Source organism: Triturus cristatus, chromosome 10 (assembly GCF_964204655.1).
Source record: "Triturus cristatus chromosome 10, aTriCri1.1, whole genome shotgun sequence".
NCBI classification, from domain to species: domain Eukaryota; kingdom Metazoa; phylum Chordata; class Amphibia; order Caudata; family Salamandridae; genus Triturus; species Triturus cristatus.
In genome coordinates this window covers 913,041,926-913,064,977 of record NC_140593.1, presented here as the reverse complement: position 1 = coordinate 913,064,977, position 23,052 = coordinate 913,041,926, and the positions used below count along the sequence as shown (strand labels likewise).

At 44.7% G+C, this 23,052-nt stretch overlaps 1 protein-coding gene across 1 annotated transcript in view; it reads left to right on the top strand.

Annotated features, from left to right (window-relative positions):
• LOC146796247 (D-serine dehydratase-like) overlaps positions 1–23,052 on the top strand; it is a 440,976-nt gene that overhangs the window by 129,093 nt on the left and 288,831 nt on the right. Inside the window, exon 4 of the mRNA XM_085628745.1 lies at positions 13,334–13,514. Coding sequence (XP_085484871.1) covers positions 13,334–13,514 — 181 coding nt within the window. The remainder of the gene's footprint in view (positions 1–13,333; positions 13,515–23,052) is intronic.

The following is a 23,052-nucleotide window of genomic DNA, read 5'->3' as shown; positions in this document are numbered from 1 at the left end:
TTGGGCATGGCACATAGTGAGGGTGCCATGTTGTGTTTTTAAAAGTGGCTTGCACAATTACATGCAGCCTGCAAAAGAAGTCTGTGTGCAGTATTTGTGGACGTCCTTTGTGTGGCATAATTCATGGTGCACCCTATAGGAGCCTTCTTTAGTACCCCTGCCCTGGGTCCTATATGAACCATTTAACAGGGACTTACCAGGGCGCTAAAGTCTTTGCCAACTGGATTACAATTGATCTTGTTTTTAGGTAAAGAGCTCTGGCACTGGGGCCTGGTTTGCAGGGTCCCAGTTCATACCAATCGACATGCATCAGTGATCAAAAAGTGAGGGTGACCATATCAAATAGAGCACTTTCCTACAACCAGCATCAATGAGCTAAATCAATCTTTCTTTATTCTGAGATTGCTAAGAAAGAGTGTTCTTTGTATAGTAATAAAGTCTCATTAATGCAGAGAATGGAGAGGGCCTGACCCCTGGCAGGACTCTGAGGCCAACGCTAGGACTTCACCAGTCCTGGTCAATCTCTCTGATGGCTGGTGCGGGTGCCTCTGCACATCTATGCCAGCCATTAGCCAGATTTGCTGATTCAAGCTGCAGGAAGGGTAGGCATATTTTTTATTTAACCTCTAGTGATTAATAGATTATAATTCATTGCTGATATCTTTAAAAAGGGGGCGGAAACAAGAGCCAGCTGCCACTGAAAATTTAAGATTTCGGATTTATGTTATCATCAGGGTTGAGGAACAGTTTTTTTGTGTTCTGAATATTTTATTGAAATTTCTAGGTAAACAACAAAAACATAACACAAAATGCCGATACATGGAATAGTAAGGAGCTTGAGGAGCACAGCAACAGTAACAATAGAGGTGATACCAAAGTACATCTTTTGGGTATAGTGGGTCCATGAAGCTGAAATGAAAGTTTTTTTCATACAAATTTGGTCACTGTGAGTAAATGCTGAGAATTGCATAATTCTGAGAAAAACAACAGCTGGTGTACTCACTAGCTGGGAACATGAGCGACACAAAAAAATAGAGATAGCTAAAGATAAAATGGGCTTAAAGAAGGGGATGAATAGGAGAAAAGACAGAGGAGACATGTGAAATGGTGGGTGGTCTGAGAGGGTCGAGAACACAGTTGACTGCGAGCGGGATCCTCACAACGTTGTACAAAGGATGACACTGAAAGTGTGTTTTCAGTTTTTACCACTACAATGTTTCCAGTCTTCACCAATGATACTCACCCTTCATGATTTAAAATGCTTATTGTACCACACATTCCTCCACAAATTAGCCCACTGATACTAACCAATCAATGTTTTGTGAAAGTTTACACTCCTTGAATGTGGACCACTTTTTTGGGCTTGCCCGTGCTTATTTTTGGCCCCAATCCGACCCTGGCTTGGTTAATCCGGTGGCTGCTCGGGCGCCACATACATCGTTGAGCAAGTGGCTGTCTGGGCGACATGGACTTGGTTAATCAGGCGGCTGCTCAGGCACTGCGAACAACATTCTATAAGAGACTGCTTGGGTGGCGCGTGTACAATTATACAAGCAGATGCTCGAGCACCACGTTTATACATAGGGGTGGCTATTTGGGCTTTTAGGAGCCGGGCTAAGATTAACAGGCAGCTCCTTTGTTGGTGCTTACATATCTGACTAGATCTAAGAGGCTGGAACATGCACCTTACTTTGGATTCCTACAAAGATGAAGAAAGATGGAGGACTTACCTGCTTCCTGAAGTCGACGTGCAGTCGCTGTTACAGAGTCCCTCCCACTTGTTTCTCTTAGCCTTGTGTTGGGTGTCCTCCGACTGCCTGCAAGTTTTCCACCTTTAAGTTGTGTTGGGGCATGGTGTGTGTGTGTGTGTGTGTGTGTGTGTGTGTGGTCTTAACCCTTTTTTCAAAAGTCTGTTGGTAGACCAGTCAGGCTGAGAACCCTTAGAGTATATAGTCATCCTCATCCTCTTTCCTTTTGACTTGACTTGTTTTGCTGATCGTGGGTAAGCACTCTCATAAGACTGTCAAAACTCGTCATGGATCTCTTGACAGGTTCCTAAATGGTGTTCAGGTGGGGAGCCACTGACGTTCCCCTTCAGTTTCACAGTTGTGCCTTCAAGAAATTGTGAATAAGCTGGCAGAGGCATACAATGGACATTGTGGGTGCAGTCCTCCTCCGGTATCTCCTGGTTCTTCAACTACTTCTTATTGGTCCATCTCCTCGCCTTCATCAGTTTCTTCCTGGGCGTCTTCAGATTACAATGAGGAGGGTGTGGGGTTCCCATCTGAACATCTCCACCAGAGGAAAATATATATTAAAGAAAGATCTGGAGCCAATGATCTCTTACCTATCTTTGAACCTCCAGCTTCTTTCTGATCATGATCAACCCTGTAGGAGTGGGTAGTGGTTCAGACAGTTTCATAGAATGACTATTCCTGGTGATCCCTGCTATACAAAACCTTTTGAAGCTTGAGTGGAGATATCCTGAGAGAGTCTTGGTACCTACATTTATTGGCAGATTATACCCTTTGGCAAAAGGAGAGACTGAATTGCCTCAGACCATCACTCTTGATCCTCTGCTTACCAACCTCATGGGGACACCTTCTCTGCTTACTGAGGATTTTCCTTTACCTGACCTGGCGGACTAGAAAGTGGAGGCTGCATTTAAAAGGGCTCATGCAGGTCTCAGCCTTTCCTTAAGCTTGGGGATTTGCACAGTGTACACATCCCAGTATTTAGAAAGACTTCCAAGTCCTTTCTTCTACCATCCAAGTGGGTGAATACTTTTCAGTTATTAGGTTGCATGTAGGTATATGCCAAGTTTCTATCAGACATCTCTTTTGACAATCTTAGAGCATCTGGTATGGTTTTTGCCAGTTCAGTGACTGTGAGAAAACATTTGCATCTGAGAGGTTGGAGAATTGAGGGAGTTAGAAGAATTGCCTCTAAAGGATGGCCTTTTGAGGTAGCAAGGAAAACACAGGTAGCAGGCTTTTTGGTGAAGAATTGGAGGAGGCGCTTAATAAATCATTAAAGTGCCCGAAACATACACAGCATTTCTGTCACAGGAAGAAGTCTTGGGAATGAAGCAGGAAACAATCTGACGAGTACAAGAGAAGTAAAACCGACTTTCATCAGAGCAGGGTCTGTTTTCATCGTAAGGGTTCTCTAGCAAGCAGTACTTCCCACCAGTCTGGATGCAAAGTGGGTTTGAAGCAGTCCTCCTGACTAGGCCTGGTCTTCCTCTGATCCTGAGGGTGGTCATTTTTTGTAGTTCCAACAAGTGTGGAGGGACTGGATCACTGACAACTCGGTCTTTCAGTTTGTCTCTTAGGGTTACGTTTTGAATGTTTCTCCAGATTTTCAGAACTACGTTTCATTCAAACTCCATGGCCTTCAGAGAAAATAAAGAAGGTGGCCTTGAAGGACGGGGTTTCCTAACTGCTACTCAAGAGAGCCAGTTGAGATCCCGTGTAGGTAAAGAGATTACCGCTGTTCTTCCAGATTGTCCCTTGTCAGAAATGTTTCAGGAGAATACCGGATGATCATAAACCTTCAATTCTTGGACCAGTTTGTTCTGACTACGCACTATAAGATCAATACGCTTCACCTGATCATTTCCCTGATGTCCTCCGGGGATTTTCTGATGAAGTTCGACTTGCAGGATGCATACCTTCATATCCCTTTAGCTCCGACCTCAGAGATTCCTTAGATTTTTAATAGGGAACCTCCACTGGCAGTTCCGGGTACTTCCGTTTGGACTGAAGACTTCTCCTCAGGTTTTCACAAAAATGTTAGCCCCGGTGGTGGGTCTCCTTTATTCTCAGAGAATAATAGTCCATCCTTATCAGGACAATCTGCTTATCCAGGCTTTCTCAGTCGAAAACCCTGGAGGACGCTACCTGGGCAGTATAAAGCAGTATAAACTTTTAATCAACCAGCCAAAATCCCTCCTTATTCCCTCCCAGAGATTTGAATATACTGGGACAGTGATGGTAGCTGTTCATGGAGCAGTCTTCCTTCCCAATAGAATACAAGAAAGGAGTCTAGATCTGGACTTGATGGGGAAGTCAAACACTTTGTGAGAGACAACCTGTGGCTCTTCTGATCAGTCTCCCATTTTCTTCAGGCTTTTAGCCGGTCGTCCCCTAATAAGCCCTATGAACGTCACTGGGCTTCATTTGACAGATGGTACAGAACATGATGTTTGTCACAGATTTCTACACCCACTCCTGAGATGTTTTAGTTAGTTTCTCCAGAAGGGGTTTGAGAAAGGTCTAACCGTCTATATATACCCTCAGACTCCAGTGGTGCTCAATTGAAACTTTCGTTCCTTATGGGATAATTTGTCTTCAGCAGAGCAGAGTGCTTCCGAACTATTTAAAGGATTTGAGTTTTAAGAACGAAGGTCTTTACTTTTTTCCTCCTTTGTACCTCCTTTGGGTCCTTTATCATCATCAGAGACACTCTTATGAGCCACTGAGGGGGTGTTTGAAATTTTCCTCACTTTGAAGGTATTCTTCTTGGAGGCAATCCCCACCGCATGGAGGCTGGGTGAGCTGAGCATTCTAGAATGCCAGTATCCATATTTCGAGATCCTCTGAGTTTAGAAACTCTGACAGCATCTTTATTCATTTTTGTCCTGTGAAGAGAGGAGAGAAGTCGTCTTTCTCCGCATTAGCCAGATGAGTGAAGATGGTTGTCTTTTCTGCCTATCTGGCAGGGGATAAGGAGATACCGGGTGGAGGAAAGGCCCATTTAGCCAGAAACATGGCGGCCGTCAGTTATTAAAGGGATCAATATCTGTTTGAGATCCTATTTTTTCCGGTTTCTTTTTCATTTACTCTGATCTGGTGTTCATTTTGTTTTTATGCAATTACTTGGTTGCTCAACTCCATGTGAGAAATTCAGGAGTTTGAATGACAAGACATTCTTCCCTTATTACAGTCTGGTATAGTCTTTCTGGGGCTGATGCAAGGGTTATTGCTTTAGCATACCTCAAATAGTAAGGAATGGGATGAAGACAGAAGAAAAGGAGGTATTGCTCAGTAGCAGCCCGCATGGATCGGGGGTGGCAGGGTCGGAGGGGGTGGTAAGGGGATCATAAGTAAATAACTTACCTTACCACCGTGTCTATCTTCTGGAATGGAACAGGAAGCAGGCAGCCAGGCTCCCCTGACAAATCACAACCTTAATGCAGCGTTGTGATTGGTAAGCACCCAGGCACCCCTGACCAATGACAACACTGCAATGCAGCGTTGTCATTGGTCTGAGTGCCGTGGTTCAGTGCTCATCTAGGGACTGGGAGCCTGAGCATGTTCTCCACGCAGGCTGTAATACAGCCGGCAAGGAGAAAAGGCGAAGTGCGCATGACTGTTCGGGCCAGCCAAACAGTCATTGCTCACTTAGGAGGGTGCTACTACTTCTCCCCCGCCCAGCTCCGTGAGCAGAGCAGCCCTGCACTGCCCCGTCACGCAAAGCTGCCACAGGAGGGCAAAATAAAATAATAATAACATTACCAGATTAACATTTTATTTTTCCTTTCTTTCACTATTTCACAGCTGTGGGGCGATGCTCCTCCGCCTCACCATAGGAGCCGCCACTGGTAATGCTCAGATTACATACCGATAATGGGACTAGTAAGGAAGAATCAAAGTAATCAAGATTACTGGTAAGTAATCCGAGCATTATATGGCCAGTTGTGTCTATATTTTAGACACAGGGTATAGAGTCCACATTTATGTTATGAGTGATCAAAGAGTGTTGGGAGAGCAAATTACCACATCAACAAATGACCCAGTGCAGAAGCCCAGCTCAGTCAGCTGCTGCTTTAGTCTGGAACTTTGTGATTCGTTGAACCTCTGGCTGTGAGAATCTTTCTCCATTGCTCGGAGTCAAGGGAATCAGTCTTGATTCTGCCAAACATATGGGCATGTTAGGTGATAACAAAAGCCATTGCAGGCCTTAGTAGATGGAAAAAATAAGTAAGAGGCACAACCATAAGAGAATCCCATCAATGTATTCTCATTGAATGTACCTTTTCCCTCTTGGTTGACTTCCCTTGCTTTATCCCATGCTAGTTTATGATCAGACATGATCCCTTGACACTTATCTGGTTTTACAAGCAGCCGACTTGTTCTGCTCAAAAACCATCCTCGATTAGCTACCAAAGACCATTACTCAAGGCTTTTACAAACTGATTAGGATGTCATTTTCCAGGACAAATAATATAACGAGTGCATGTAGAGCGGGCGCTCACCTCAATGGAGGTCTCTTGGCACTATTGACTGGTAACGGATGCTTGTTTCACATCAATGGTGAACAAGCAGAAAGTGTGACCCATTCACAAAGGCATTTTGGAGTTTGTAAAGTAGTACTCCTGTAGTACACTATTACGCCAGGCTTTAAGTGGGCCTGGTCCTGCCGGTGCTCAACACTTGTAGTTATAAAAAGCAGGTCCTGAGACGGATCCCTATCGGGCTCTCCATTTTTGCCTTCAGGGCGAAAAAAAAATCTTACCTCTGCAGCAGCACCACCCTCCAATGCCTTTGTTATAACCTCAAAGAGACTCGTTAAAGTTATTTCAGTCAGATAATTTCAGAACTGAAGCTTTTTCGATATTCTATATAACGAAGCCATAATTGTTGCTTAATTATCTTTACAACTAACAACCATTGGCAAAGCTAATAGTCCAGACTTGTTGTAGGTGTAATGTTACTTGTTGCATTATATATCTGGATGCAATGACAGAAACAGCAAAATACCAGTCGGGCGGCACACTATGCTAAACACAGATTTTTAGCATGCGTATTTTTAAGCCATGCCCTTAATTACATCGGCCACGCCCCTTTGTGAGACCCCCAAGTTTCTTCAGTCCTGCTTTTACATACATGCCTGTGTGAATTGGCCGCAAACATCTATAATTGGAATAAAATGGGGAAATTTAGGGACTCTTCATATACAGTTAGTACATATAGAAAGGACTGAGGCATCTTTGCACTTTTAGTAATATGGAGTTGTGCGTTTTGGACCTATTCACAAAGGCATTTCAGAGTATGTAAAAAAGTGTTCCTGTATTACTACTTCTCGCGCTCAAATGCTTTTGTAAATCAGCCCTAATATGTTTAATGCCAATGTAACTCCACAGGTGTGAGATCATGAAGTTAGAAATCATGTGCATGAGATTGGGTTTTGCAGCGTGAGGTTTCTCATAGATTCACGTGGTGTGTATAATTCCTCCATCTGGTGGTTGAGTCCGGAACTGTTATAGTGTAAACCTTTTTAGGTCGAGCCTTAGCGCAGCGCGCATGTGCTGCTCTAAGGATACGGCCTCTTGGAGCTGACCAGCACGTCGCGCACGAGAGAGCAAGCTCGTGCTTGAAGTTCTGACATTCCATTGGCCTTTGCATGCGTCTACCTTAAAAGACAGCACACAAGTGGGTAAAGGCGGGTGCATGTCCCGCCTTTCCCAGCCAATGTAACCGCCTAAGGCTTGCGGTTACGTGCACGGGCCACATCTATTTTCAATTATCGCGCCCAGACTCGGGCGCGATAGTTGAAAACAAATGGGCTGCTCGCTCTCCCAAGCGCAAGCGCACGCGCACCACTCGCGGGCTTTCTTCATCCGTTGCCTCCCTCGCCACCCCGACCCCTTTCCTCTCCGCTTTTTGGCTGAGGATGCATTTTTCATTTGGCTCACATGCTGTGGCTGGCAGGTCCATGCTTATATATGTAAAAGAGATTAAAGACTGATATCAGTGTCAGTTTTGTTGGCTCTCGGCGAGTAGGGCAATAGATAAGTGCGCTTAGCACCAGGTTTCTGTATCGTCATTTTTCTGACCCTGACTTGAGTCCTTCATTCTGGTTAAGTGCAGTTTAGCAAGGGCCATTTTTGGGAGATGTTCTAAGGTTTTTCTTACTGGTGGAGGCTCCATGAGACTGCATTCCTCTCCTCTGGCGTCATGTTTCACGGACAGAGCTAGAGGCATTTATGGGGGTTCCATATGGTTCACCGCCTTACTGGTCACTTAATCATTCATCCTGTCACCAAGTTCAGCATATGTCGTGAGTATAACGTAACCTTAGTGTCACCATTCTATGGAGCGCGCGGCTTTCTGTAAGCGTGTCAATGTTTTTACTCACAGTGAAGGGGGTACAGAGTTACCACTACAATGTTAAAGTCCCCACATTTCCAACCCAGAGGGCGTTACCCCGCTTCTTAGAGCGTCCGATCTAGGCAGGCAGGGGACAGAGCCATGCGACAATGCGATCTGCTCAGGAGGACACATGTTGCAACAGGGGTCCTGCGCGTGCGTGCAGATATGGCAGGGACTCGGAAGCTTTCCATGCACAACGCTCAAGAGACTTAATGAAATTTATACGAACGTAAGGGAGGAAAAGTGTGCACGGGCGCATGTTGACATTGCGCACGATTCACCTTGTTTTTGTGGGCAAATATCTGTTGGTCAGACTATTAAAAAGCTTTTAGAAACAGGGCTTATTACACTCCGCCGGTGCAGGGGGGGCGGGGTAACATCGTGAGTGAGAAATTCTGCCCAGGGCGACAAGAGCAAAACATTTGCACCGAGCAAAGAATCACCTGATAATTATATTTTTCACGGATCATCCTGTGCAATCGAGGGTGCAGCGCAATGCATATAATCGAGCGCCTAGACAGAACGCACATTACTAGATAAACCTGGGTCCCAGTGCCGCCTTTTGGTCACGAGGGCACTGCTTACTTGCCCCTTGTTATGAACGACGGGCAAACGTCAGTTGCCCGGGTTTTATTTACCCTTTGTGATCCTGCTGGGGTTTGCTCATATGTGTGGCGCGAGACATTCTTGCTGTGCGCGCCCAAGGGGGCTTTTTGCACACTGTCATTTTCAACAAGTGCCCTGGTTGGGTTGCTTCCCTGTGACCCATTCATCCCCCTCCCCCACTGCAACACCACCACTTTATGCTCACACAAACTTTATAAGGCAAGTTACGTACGAGGCGGTTTCTGACGCTGCGCATCATATATTCTTTTTGCGCGTGAGCCGTTTGCGCTTCTCGTAGGCGCTTCTTTTGTTGTGGGAAGCAAAATGGTTTGCCGTTGGGCCACCGTGCCTTGAGGGAGGGAATTGATTAGAGGGCAGACTTCCCTGGCAGTGGCCATGGACAAGATCACCGTCAGGTGGTGCTAGCTGACAAGTGTCACACAGCCAATTTTTTTTTTTTATCTGACACGTCTTTGCCCACCGTGGAGTGCAGTTGTGTTTTTAGCACTAGGCAAATGGGTTTAAAAAAAAACCACTTTAGAGTGTGGTTGGCAGGGTCAGATTGACCTACAGGACAACCCAGAGGTCTGGTCTGACAGGTCAGTATGTGGGTCGTTTCTTTGTTGTTGGAGGGCCTGTTTTACACTGCTGTACAACAGAGATTAAGCACATTGTCAAAGCCAATAGCTCTGGCAAAACACTTATAAGATCCCAAAGGCGAGACCTATTGGCTATGCCAATGCTTGTTCTGTTTGGCGGGGTGCCTGAGCGGGTGTATGGTGTCGAAGCTTAAGCGAAGAAAGATGTGCTTCCTTGAATTGTAGTACCAGGTCCGTCCTGTAGAGAGAAAACAAAAGAAGGCTAGGGACACTACCATACAGCACTGCACTGATATTGTTTCCTTTCTTTTAAGGAAAATTGACCATTGCTGCATTGATTACAATATAATCCATGATGATGCTGTATGCATTGCAGAGACAGCATGGCTTGTGGCCGTCTGTTGTGCTCACTCCCTGCACTGACACACAGAGCATATCCTGTATGTAGCACCTAAAGTAATGCTTTGACGCCACACCCTATCTGCGCTATACAGAGGGGTATAAGGTGTACAGTATATGAACAGAGTTGTGTTTAATGTGTTCAGTGATGACATCATTGAGGTACTCAATCATGTAATGTGTGCTGGAATAGTTGATGTTGTTTGAGCTCATGAGCTGTGCATATTGGAGTTATGCATATGTAGCTAACTGATGAATTATAGTGAGTTTTAGTGGACAAATTGTAACCCTGAAGGCCCCTAAATAAAGTCTAGTCGTGGAATTTAGAAGGTGCTTTATGTAGTGAACTATGGTTGTGGTTTTGATGGGAAACACTGCTGCTTCGCTTTTGTTACAGGGGGGCGATATTGTATCACTGCTGCAAAACCGCCACCCTGTAACAAAAATGGCCCCCACTGGTCAAAAACCGGCCCCCACACTTCTGACTCACCAGGAAACGCCCGATGCCTGCTACGGTTAGTCCGGCCCTGCCTGTGTGCACTTAGCAGACAGCATGGCCTATGACTTTGCCCTTTGCAAAGCACCCATGTGCTGTGTCCAGAAAGCACGCCCATGGTACAGTACCTGTACAGCATGACCTTTGGCCAGGATCAGTAGGAGTGGCACACCCTGTGCTTAGAAAGCATCCTTTCAAAATCCATGCCCGGAGTATATGCAGGGCCATTGGTTAGATTTATTGCAAGTATTCCACCCATCACCTTTTGGGTGTTTGATGTCACAACCTAAGTGGCTAAGGGTATGCCCAGACGTGGGACCCATTCTCACTGTGTGACTGGAACCGATGCTACACTTGACTGGAGAGCCCCAATCATGGTTAAACCTGCTCCTGGGTTCTTGTGTTCTAGTTCAGGTAGGACCTGGCCTGGCCTAGCAGTTTGAGCTGTTCTGTTCCTATTGGAGCAGGGTCAATACCAATGTGCAAAAGGCTGGATCCAAACTTAGGCAGCCTGGTGGGCAAAAGAAAGATGGGTTTGAATGCTACCCCGAGCAATTACCAGTCGTTGAACTTATTACAAGCATTCCTCCCATCACCTTCTGAGTGTTTTATATGCAGGGCCTGTACCTAGCCCCTTTTGGTTCTAGGCACCCAGCATGGCCTTTGATCATTCATGTGCCCTGCACCCCCTGTTATTATATTTTCTTGGTTACATTGTTTTCTATTTTGTAAGCCCAAACTATGGGTTGTAGAACCAGAAACATTTTTGTGGTGTAACATTTTTCGGCCCATGCTAAGTATGAGAGAGTGTTAAGAAGAACAAGGAAACCCTGGAGGTCAGACGGGACCAAGGGTAGAGATATTTTATAACAACAACGGTCCCATACAAGAGAAATAGATATGGTATCGCAATTTTTACAATCAAAAACTGGAAATGTCTGGAAGCTAGGGTAAAGGGATAAATACAATTTTAATAATAATAAGGAGAAAAGGCAAACAATTGGTATAAACAAGGTAAGTGAGCAAAACGTGAGTAGGTAAAAAGGAAATCGGGCGATTTCCTTACCACAGGCAAGTGACTTAAAAAGGTGACTTTACAGTAAAGGCAAAAAATGACAATATATAAAGTCACAGTAGGTTGCAAGTCTCATACTCAATTTACAGGATACAAAGTATAAATATTAGAGTTTAGAGACGTAGGTCAACGACGTTTCGATCCCCATCAAGGTCGTGGGATCTCATCAGAACAAGACGATAAAGCGAATGCCTGGGAAAGTAGCTAGGCGCCGGGCACGGGGAAAAACAGCAGCCGAGGTACAATGAAAATGAGCCCGTTCAAGGAATGCAGGGCGAGTCGTAGGTGCGCGTTATAGCCGCGTGAAATTGAATCGGTGGGCCGTAGCCATAGAGCCGGTGTCGAACAATGCCAGAATGGTTCGAGGTAGCGTTGGGGGGTCTTCGGGAGAAACAAGCCGAAAGGTCCCGGCCGGGACCAATGGAAGGTATAGGTCCTCGGGAGAAAGGATCAGAGTTAGAGGAGGGACTGATGCGGCTGGAAACGCTGGATCGCGGTGAAGAATACAACCGTCCGTCCAGCCGGACTTATTGATTTTGCTAAAATTATATGCATAATATACATAAAAAAGCTTTCTATGAGCCCTCTTCATCCATTGATCTGTTACTGTGCCATTCACGTTTTTCTTCCGTCCAATACAGCATACTGTGTGAGACAATGGGTCAGCGTACTGCTACAACTGGTTTACTTCACAGTGAGCACATCCACACACAGTAGTTCCCTTAAATGCCAGTGACTACTATTGCACTATTTGCTTTTTAAGACCAAAAAATATTTTTGAGTTTAGCCAGTGTGTTTTTTTACATTGCCAAAGGCCCAGCAGCTCTCCCAACAATATAGTTGTGCAAACACCATGAGAAAACAAAATAAGCATTGTCAAGCTAAAAGGCTGGCGGCCAACTCCAGACCTGTTACCAATTAGGGATTCCTTAAAAATCGCTATTTAGTAATTGCAAATTCTGATGTTGATGCATGTGCCCCTAAGAGAACAGAGACACATTGTATAATGTCTTTTTCAGTGTATCTAACCATGCTAGGTACCACAAATTAACAAATAGCAGAACCCAGTCAGCTTTTGAAAAGATCAAGGACATGCAAATAATCTGCAGTGAAATTCATTATATGTAACTTGGCCTCATAGTTTAATTTGGATATCCTCAAAACCTGACTGGATGTTTATACCTTGTGGCTTGACAAGAAAATTCCTGCATGATCCATTATGTGGGTAAGCTGGGATAAGAAATAACTTCTTCATTCCACAGGTGACCTTTTAGCAGTGCCAGCTGGCTTGTACCGAGGGTGGTGAGGCAGGGGAGCACAAAAAAAAAGTCATTTACGTCCGCAGTGCGACCCCCTCCTCCCTCGGGTGTCTTCCACGAAGCTTCTGATGCAGGATACTGCACTACCCAATCCTGGTGCTGCTTTCACTGCATTAAAGCAGCGCCAGGATTGGATAGAGCAGGCTCTCCCAGTGCTCCTAATGGCACTAGAGGCCTGTGCTTTCTTTAACCCAGCTGTCTAAGACAACTAGGTTAGAGAACTTTAAAATGTGCATGTCTGGCTGCCAGTCCAAACAGACATCCACATTTTGAAGTGCCCAGCTCCCTGCTGCTGCCACTCAGCAGCGCTGGCCATGCCCCGTCCTGGCAATTAGTTTGGGAAGGGTTGCTGGAAAAAAAAACAGATATAAATAAACTTTATTACCGTTTTATTTTTAAGGTCTGGGGCTTGTGGGGCGACTCTTCTCCGCTCAAATGGAGGAGCTGCCCCTGCCATTTAGCCAGTAAAACGCATGTGTCTCATCTATGACTTCCCAATTTCCAGAGACCATGTCTTTCTTCAGGCCATCAAATATGTGGCATTGTTTTTTGGGGGTTGGAGAACCCAGGTTTGTATCCTAGTCAAATTATTTACAATCTAATCAGCTTATTAAGTTTTGTAAGCACTTTTGAGCAGATTGCTATTTTATCAACACCTTCTCAAAACGTTTCTTGTCTTCCAGCGGGTGTTGTGCATACTAACCCAGCGGCCTTCGAATTGGCGAAGGCGATTAGCCATCTTGACGAGACGGAGCTGGCAGGAGTGTACGCACACTGCGGAAACTCGTATGACTGCAACGGTGTACAGGAAATCCAGGCTGTAGCGCAAGCGACCACTGTAGCTATTCTGCAGTTTGCGAACAGGTGAGTACTTAATCCAGTTGAACTACATAAAGGGATGTCCAAAGTAGGTCTGTTAAGGCCCGCCCCATGCTAGATTTTCATGATATCCAATGGCTGTGTCAATGACCTCCATTTAGATTAATGCTATCTAAATGTAATTTTATGTGAATATTCTCAAAAGTTAACTCTCGTGGACCTATGCCCAATATCTACATGGCTTTTTTTTCTTAGTAAAACTTGACAACAGCTGCAAACTTTTTTACTGATATCTTTGGAGGCCCATTGTTTGAAGAAGGGATAAGGGTTGAGAGATCTAGGAATGTAAGTGTGTTCATTCTAGAGGCTTCATTTAAATTCACTTATACTGTCAAATGTGGTACTTGCATGTTATCATGATAAAAGTATCTTTAATTTAAAGAGCTGTTTGTGCACTCAGTTATCAGGGCATCTGCTAACTGGTTCAAGATCTTCGAACATTTGATCTTGTCTTATTGAAGGGATAAGAAAAAGGTCCCTTGTGTTCTTTCTTGTCCATGATTTTATTTCCTCCAACTTTCTAATGGTTTCTCTGGAGTGTTTCCCTTTGAATGCAAGATGAGGCAGGTTTTCGGTTGAGCTGCTGTACAGAACTGTGCCAAATGAATAACCAGTCCTGATAGTATTGTTATGTCATTATTGTTATTTTTATTATGACATTATTATTATTATTGTTGTTGTTGTTATTATTATCATGAATATAGCATGTCACAACCCATGTTATTACATCGCGTGCTTTTACAACGCGGTCGTTAAGACCGCGTTGTTAGTATGCGATACCTTTACATCGAAAGTCATTAGAACGACTTGCTGTGGGGGCGCGCTGGACTTAGGAATAGTATTATTTACTATTCCTACTCCAGTTTGCGCAACAGTAGGGAAGGTCTTGGACTTAATTTCCAACACCATAGCACCCCCTACAGCAAGTTGTTGTAATGACTTGCGATGTAAAGGTATCGCGTACTAACAATGCGGTCGTTGTAACAACCGTGTTATAATAGCACTGCGATGTGATGACAGTGTTATAAACGCTGTTTCTCTATTATTATTGTTATGTCATTATTGAGGGGCACTGCAGGTGTTGCAGAAAAAAACTGCAAGAGGGTAGCATGATAGGAACCCAGGGAGGGAGCGCTGTGGTGTCTCCAGCACTCTTTCCATAAACACACCGAATGTTATCTGACTGAGATTCTGAACTTGCAGTTGGCACTCCAGAAATCAAAAGGCTAAGGAAGAGGAGACAACCAGGGAGTTTGTTTGAGAAGGAGTAGTTGCGAGTAGTTTGCCAGGAACAAGAGGAAAGGAGGCAAAACAGATGTTAGAAATGGCCCATGAGGAGAGAAGAAGTCAGAGAGGGACGAGAAGGCAAAATATAGAATTGGAGAGAGACAGCTCAGCCTTGAAAAAAGAGACGGTCGGGATGGCAGCAGAGTGAGTCACAGCTGGGAAAGGAGATTCTCACTGCTACTATGCAGATGTACCTGTCAGGTGTAAATAGGAATTTGTGAACATGTATGTTGAAGGGCAGAATATTTTGGGATGGTTTGTGAGTTGTTAGATCCCTTGTAAAGTGCAGGCTTTAAATGATGTGTCTAAGGCATCCACTTTAAAAAGGTGTTTGTCTATAAAAGGAATGGCAGGTGCTCTACTCCAAGTAGACAGTACCTCTCTGACTTCACAGCAGAGGATCTAGAGAAGCCTGCGGTGTTTGCTGATATGTGCATAACTAACAAATGTAACAATGGTGTGGAGCAGCATGAATCTAAGCCAAAGGGGGAGAGGGACTCTCAACAGAGTGGTTCCAGGTGGCGGGGAAGGGGCAAAGCACATCCCAAGGGTCAAAGGGAGCACATAGGCAAGAGGGGAGTTGGATTCCAAGTCAACAACACAAGGAGAATGGAGGACAGGAAGGTACTTCCAAGCCCAAAGTGAATACTTGTTATAGGTGTTGCAGGGAAGGAATCTACAAATGGGACTTTCTGGTGAAAGGCCCTGTATGCCTAGTATAACTAGTGCGTTTACTGTGGGTAAAGGGGCCCAAGAGGGCCACATGGTACTCAGCCTAATAGCAATGTACATTTCGGAATAAGACCCAAATACTCTTAAGCATATCCATCCAAATAACATGGGTTTGTGTTGGGAGCAGGTATCAATGGGAGGAACATTCCTGCCTAATGGATACAGATGCTCACAGAACTGAAGATAAAATAGAGTATATCAAACTCAAGGAGCTTCTTCCTGAGGCCATGGTACAAGCTTGGTTGCCATTGACAATGACATGGAGTGACTGGTGCTGTAGGTGAGGTGAAAATCAATAGCAAGTCTGCCATGGTTGATGTGGGGGTGAGAAAGAAGCAAGATGCTGGTTGTCTTTCTGGATAATGATTTGATTGCCTCTGGTTTACTACCAAGACCAAAATCCTTCTTGGCTTGGACCATGTCAGTTCAGGGAAAGACTCGGACCATCCCAGTTCAGGGAAACACTTGGACCATCCCAGTTCAGGGAAACACTTTGACCATCCCAGAATTGCAAGGATCAAAGAAGGGTAGTAAGCAGTTCAGAACAGACTCTTGGAAGGTACTGGCTACGGCGTCCATCTCCCCACTTCAGAGGCAGAGGAGGGTGAGACAGTCAGAATGGGCAAGGTTTTGGTATAGGGGTCACTGCCAAAGGTGCATGGATTGTTAGCTCTGCAGGACCTACCTGAACGGAGTTACACCGGCACAAGATGAGTGCCCTACACTTGTGGGACTTTAGAAGGAAGTCCAGGACAAGTTAGCGAGGCAGGCAGTGGTTGGAATGCATTATGTTGCCTGGGAGGATGAACCTCTGTATAGTGAGAACATGAATCCTGGACCAGGAGCTAGCAAGGAGGTATTAGTTATGCCAGGACACACGAATTGCATGTTGTCACTGGCCCAGAAGATGGGTTTGGCAGGGGTCATGGGCATAAAAAAGACCCCAGATAGGTTTGACTCTTTGTTCTAATGGTTGGGGATATTTCAATACACAGAGGTTCTGCAGAATCTGTCCCATTTGCTAACTTAGTGTAAATCGATTGGTGGAACCAAGGGGTTGTTAGTGCCACTGCCAGTAGTAGGATATCCATTTGAGCCGGTGGGCATTAGCATTGTTGGTCCATTTGAAGCACATAGCCATTAGGTCACATATGTAACTTAGTTGTGGTGGATAATCCCCCTCATGTGTCCAAAAGGCTTACCTCTCAGAAGCACAACTGTAAACTTAGTAGCTTGGGTCACTATTTGGTTTATTTTTTAGAGTTAGGATCCCTAAGACTGTGATTTCTGACCAGAAAACAAACGTTATCGCTTCTGAATGAAAAGATCGGTGAGAAAGCTGGTGTGACCAGCCACTTTTCCAAGGCATACAGCCCACAGAACAATGGGTTAATTAAAAGGTTTAAAAAGACCCTTAAGTGTAGGAATGGCCCTCTGCCGAGAACCTCAAGTGTAAGTGGGATATTCTCCTGCCACGTCCCCTATTCACCTACATAGAAATTCCACTGAAAGGAGTAGGGTTCATACCTTTCAAAATTACATTTTAACACTGACTGCATAGCCCACTCCTCTTATTCAGAGAATGTTTCAAAGGAAATTCAGTCACCCTAAAAGGATGTGGTAGACTTTGTGATAGGCCTTAGAAAGTTAATTGTGCAGTGCATGAGTCAGGTGAAGAAAAACCTTTAGGCAAACAAAGAGCTAATGAAGAAATGGTAAGAACAAAAAGCAACGCTGACTGTTTAAAAGGATGGTCAGGATGTGTTGGTGCTGAAGCCCATTTGTGGCAGCGCTTTAGGGGATAAGTGTTGTGGTCTATACAAGGTGTAGTACAGAAGGTTTCTGAAGTGTACTACTTGGTGGACATATATGCCATATGGGTGTTCCATGACCCTCTAAAAGATTTTACAGTAAACATCCTGCCAATGACGACGGAGGTTAAGGAAGTGTGGCGCGGTGGAGAAGCAAGACAGAGACTGGGTTGTAAAGCTTAGGTGGTTTATTGTAATCACAACCGCAAACAAATATGCTTTGGTTTCTCTTTTTTGTTATAGGAACTGTTGAAAGAGTCGGCTTCTTATGGTCTTTGCTAATTAAACAGCCATCTTCCCTCTCTTTTTTCAGAGAGTGGCGTTTTTGCTTTCTTCCTCCCGTTGTCGCCAGGCACCGGAGGGATTATGACCAAGGAAGACAAAAAAACGGAACAAAAAGAGCAACGTAAGGACGTGGTTCAGGGGTCCTTAAACTGAAAAGGGGTAGGGCGTGAAGGGAGGCTTCACCCAAGTACCACCACCAGTGTCTGAGTGTTTTTATATACTGCGGACTTTGTTACGCGCAGCTACACCAAACGTACACCAAGCGTGTTGCTCGCTCGCCTCCCTCCTCCTGACCCACCTTGAGAGCTCTATCTCCCTTCCCCCAAGCAGTCCCCAACTGGCCTTATACCTTGTTTAGCTACATCCCTCCTGGAACGTGGTTGGCGTCTTCACGGTGCCGAATAGGGTCCGGCTCCCTCTTTTGGTTCGTCCCGGTAGCGGTCTTCTGGAGCTCCGGTTCCAGCGGCGTTTCCTAGTCTCTTTGCGGTTCCGTCACCTTCTTCACCCCCGTAGGGTTGTCGAGGACTCTGTCAATTCCGCACTTGTTCTCCAGATGAAATTCTTCCGCGCTGGCCCCTGGAGTAGAACGCCACGTCCCACCTTTATTCCGCATCATCGTTCTTCAAGTCCATTGGGTCATGTGACCTGGTCACATGATCGGGAAATGGGTCCCACAGCCCGAGTCCCTTAAAGGAATAGTCCATATCCCGCACTGTAGATGTTGGCTGAAAACAGAGAGGATACGAAGATGGGTAAGGGGGAAAAGTTTCTGCGTCAGTTTCTTGTTCCTCTGTCTCTCGTTGTGGCACCTCGTTACAGGAAGTTAGCACACCACTTTCGGACCTATTGCACATTAATGTGGGTCTGCGAAGGGATATAAATGTAACCTTGAACTGACTTTTGGGCAGCAAAAGGTGTAGAAACGCTTTGGGTCAAATGTTCCATCTCTTTTCGCTGACTCCAGGGTTGAGTCTGTGTGCCCGATATAGAGATTGGGGATAGTATGCCAGTGAATTGTGAGATTTACAGGATATCTGACCAAATCCAGTATTGCATCAAGGTAGTGGTTGCTAAGTTGTTGGACATGGGAATAATTTAGGGTTCTAGTCCTAAGGCCAGTCCAGTAGTGTTGGCGCCCAAACAAGGATGCACAGATTTTAGGTTTTTTGTGCAGAATCCTGGGCCCTCAGTGAGGTGACCAAGAGGGCTGCTGATGAGTTAGAGGACCCGCTGGGTGCTGCTTGCTTCTTGACTAACTTTTGATCTGAGCAATTTCTCCTTGCTTGTATTAGCACCTAGTGCCAAGGAGAAGGCTGCATTTTCTATGCCTGAGGGATTGTACAAGTTTAGGGTCATGCCTTTTTAGGCACAAGAACACTCATGACACTTTTGAGCATCTAGTGAACTATGTTCTTTCCGGGCTGAAAGAATTCTGTGTGGCCTACCTGAATGGCATTGCCATCTTTAGCAGTTTATGGGAGGGCCACATAGGCCACCAAGAGCAGGTGTTGGTCAGTGTACAAGGACTAAAACTGACCAACAGGCCAATCATGTGCCAGGTGGGAAAGTCCTCTGTAGTCTACCCTGGAAATCAGGTGGTCAATTGAATGATCCATCTGTTGAATGCTAAGCTTTAGTTTCTGTTGAAGTGTGAGGTCCCTCACCACCCAGACACAAGTGACAGCCTTTTAAGGACTCACTGAATATTATAAGAACTTTGTGGCCGAGTAAGGGACCATGGTTGTACCCTTGTCAGCCTTTTATCTGGGAGGCAGTCTATGAAAGTTGTTTGAACTACAGAGTATCAGAAGGTGTTTGAGGACCTGAAGGTAGATGTAAGCAACACTGGGGTGTTGAAGGCTTCTGACTGTAGTTAGCCCTTCGTTTTATCATTGTATGTCTGAATTGTACCATTGTATGACACAGATAAGTACTAGTTCAACTTGATGACAAAGGTAGAGAGCATTCAGTGGCCTTTATGAGCCTCAGACTGATTCCTAGGGAGCAGAAATTGGTGGTCACTGAAAAGGATTGCTTTGTGATAGTGTGGGCCCTTGGGAGATTTTGCCTCAAACAAGAAGGTATGCAGTTCCTAAGGAAGGGGATGGGTGGGTCTGGTGGCATTGGAAGACCAGGTAAGAGAAGGATCAGGAAGGGGGGAGTGCTCCAAAAGGAACAAGGGCTCTCTCACACCCCGCAGGTGTCATGCTTCATCATAGGGCAGCTCCTGGTTCGGCCAGCGCTGCAATGCCCGCATGGGGGCCCTTTGGTGGAGGTCTTCTGTGTTGTAAGCCGGGAGGCCCTATGTGATGAGGTGGTGGGGTAGACAAGTGGTGAGTAGAGTGGGTGTAGTGAGGGTGTTAAAAATAGCTATGGGTGTCCTTGGAAACCTTTAATTGCTGGACACTGAAACTATGGCTAAAAACAGACTACAAGAGTCGTGGCTGGCAAGGAGAATTAAACCTGCTGCAGCTCGATATATGTGTGATGGGGGCGAAAGTGGTTAAAAGGTCGACATGTTTCACACATATAGTCTCCTAATGGATGAGTGGCGTTTCATCAGGACCTGGGGAAGAAAGAAACCTAATCTACTCTGAAATAGAGGAGACGGTCAGAAGGTTGTCCTGGAGTGTACCATCCCTGTATCGTGGATTCAGGGGTAATCCGGGAAGAGGGACAAATCAAAAAATGGAAGAGAGTTTGTCCTTCTAGCGAACCTCTAAGGGGATGACGCGGGGCATCAGCCTGGGCGTCCAAGACAACCGCAACAATGACGGAAGGAGTTTACCACTAAGAAACAGGAGGATTCCCCGCCAGTAGTGGGATAAGAAGGAAAGGGTATGTGGCCGCTTCCTCCCATTGTTTGTTGGTCTGATTGAGTACCTGACTTTACTAATCAAGCAATATAAGCTTTATTCAGTATGTACAAACAACCAAAAAAAGCAGTTTACAATTTAAAAAGTACATTACGTTAAAAGAACAGTCATTTTAAAAAGGTTTTAGCAGCAAATTACATAAAATCAAGTCCCTGTCAGTTACATGCGCAGCCTACAAAATCCCCCGTCGAAAATGGATTATCCAGTTGGCAAAAAACATGGGGGTTAGGAACTATAGAGATTTGTTCAGGCTGCTGAAGTATGACCCTTCTCCCCTATTTGTCACGGTAATTGCTAAATTCCTATTTTCAATGTGGTTAACCAGGAGACGTTTACTATTACATTAAGGTAAACTTTGTGATACTATCCATCCTAAACTTACTGCCTTTTTTAGACCATGTTTGTATGTCTTTATACATACATTTTTAATTATGTACTAGTTCCCTTGTATTTATTGTATAAGTTTTATGTTTTTTGTGTGTTTATGAAATTTTATGGCTGACAGCCGAAATAAAGTTTTTCTGACTGACTATTAGCTTTGAGAGGGCAGTGTTTTTCCGTACGTTTATTGCTTTTCGATGTTTCTTGTTCTGATTGAGTACCTGGCCTTATTAGCTCTGGATGATGCAATCTTGGTGATTTCATCCTACACAGATAATGTGCTTTTCGATATCTGTTATGTACCTACCACTGATTAACAGCAGGGTAACTTGCAGCGTTTACTTACTTAACGCCTCGTCAGGGGCAGTAAGCACTATATAAATACAATGTAAATTTAAAATTCATATTTCAATAATTCCTAAAGAACTTAAGCAAAAATCAAGGTCGGTTAAGGTAAAAATACAAGTTTAGTAAGAAGAATATTTCAAAATGGCACAAATGGGTTGACGAGACCTAAAGATAAAACAAAAACAAAATGATGAAGTAATTCAAAAATTGAATCGAAGGAAAACATTACTTTGAGCTGAACGGCCACTGGGTGTCAGCAATACATTGACTTTTTTGGTTGAAGAAACCGGTGACAGCCAAAGGGCTGTTTCACATAGACCAGCATGTCTGGGCATCCGTTATACCTTGGTTTGATGCATACTCGGATGGCGATGTAAAAAGTTTCAAGATTGTCTCAAAGTTGTGGCAGACTCCAACATCTTCAAGAAGAGTTCTGCCACAGAGAAAATCAATAAATGTGGGAGTCATTCTGGATAAACCGCACAGACAGGTAAACCATGTCTCTAACTTCCATTAGCGTGATTGTAAGGGCTGCTGGCATATGAGAGGGTGTTCAGTGCTTGTTTGTGTTCTTTTTCCAGTGAGCATCTAGCTCCTTCATGAAATGATAAAGATGTCACCTCAGAGTTTTGCCCTCTGGGCTTTTTCAATGAACATGGCGCCCATTGCATTTCAGAGAAATGTGTTCTTTCCTGTAACCTTTGCACAGTTTAGTCTTGGCATAGTATGAAAAAGCATTAGCATAGCCAAATGGACTGGAGTTGCTTACCACACCTTTTGGTTTTTCCCATTCTCTTTTTGCCTTATAATGTTTTTATAATGTTTTTTTCTCAATGTTAATTGCAGAAAATATTTTGAATCTCGTCCATTTTTATTTTTAATCAAAAACCACACACTGGGTCAATAGTGCCTAGTACTAGAGACTTCTACTTTTTCCTATGCGCATGCAGATTGTGCAAGAGCAGAATGCCACCACTCACAGTGAATCTAGCCAATGGTTAATGTGGGATGACCCATTGCCCCAAGCTATATCCTCTAGTGAGCTGAAGAAAAATGTGAATGAAACAACCACAGACCAGTGGATGAAGAGGTCTGGCTGAAAGTCGGCAGGCGGGATGGCGTATCAAAGAACTACTGACTACTTGATAGTGTGTAAAAGGCTGCTTTAATGGAACAGGGGCACATGGCTTATAACAAAACCTTGACTCTAACACCTTACATACTAAATCAATATGGCCTCACTAAACCTCTTCAAACTACCTAAAACCTACCTCTCCCCTCCCCTAAGCAAACTTCACAAACCAAACCAACCAAAATCCAATCACAACTCTCGTCACCATAAATTCCGGCATCCAAATCTCGTGCATACACCACTGTTGTCATCCTATTCCATTTATCAAACTCCTCCTCCCCTCCCCCCCGAAATCTCAACTGAGTCTCAACCGGACCAAGGTTTTGTTGCAATAACTTTAAAACTTATCAACACCCGCCACAAGAAAAACAAGCATTTGCAATGGAATAGGTCTCGCATTTGTGAAATTATTAGCTATTTGCATTGTAAATGACAATGCCTTTTATTTATCTGTTTTTAAAATCAACACATAGATAACAGCTTTGTCATTTACAATGCCAGTAGCTGAAAGATTCGCAAGTGCGAGACCGCAGCAGGAACGTAGAATAGAAGCAGTTCGCTAAACTACCAAAGGTGCTGAAGCCCTGCCCCCGTAGGCAAAATGAGGCCATCGCGGGACCGCCGGTCGTGCGACCGATCTTAATGACCGCAGCGGCCCCCCAGCGTCAGAG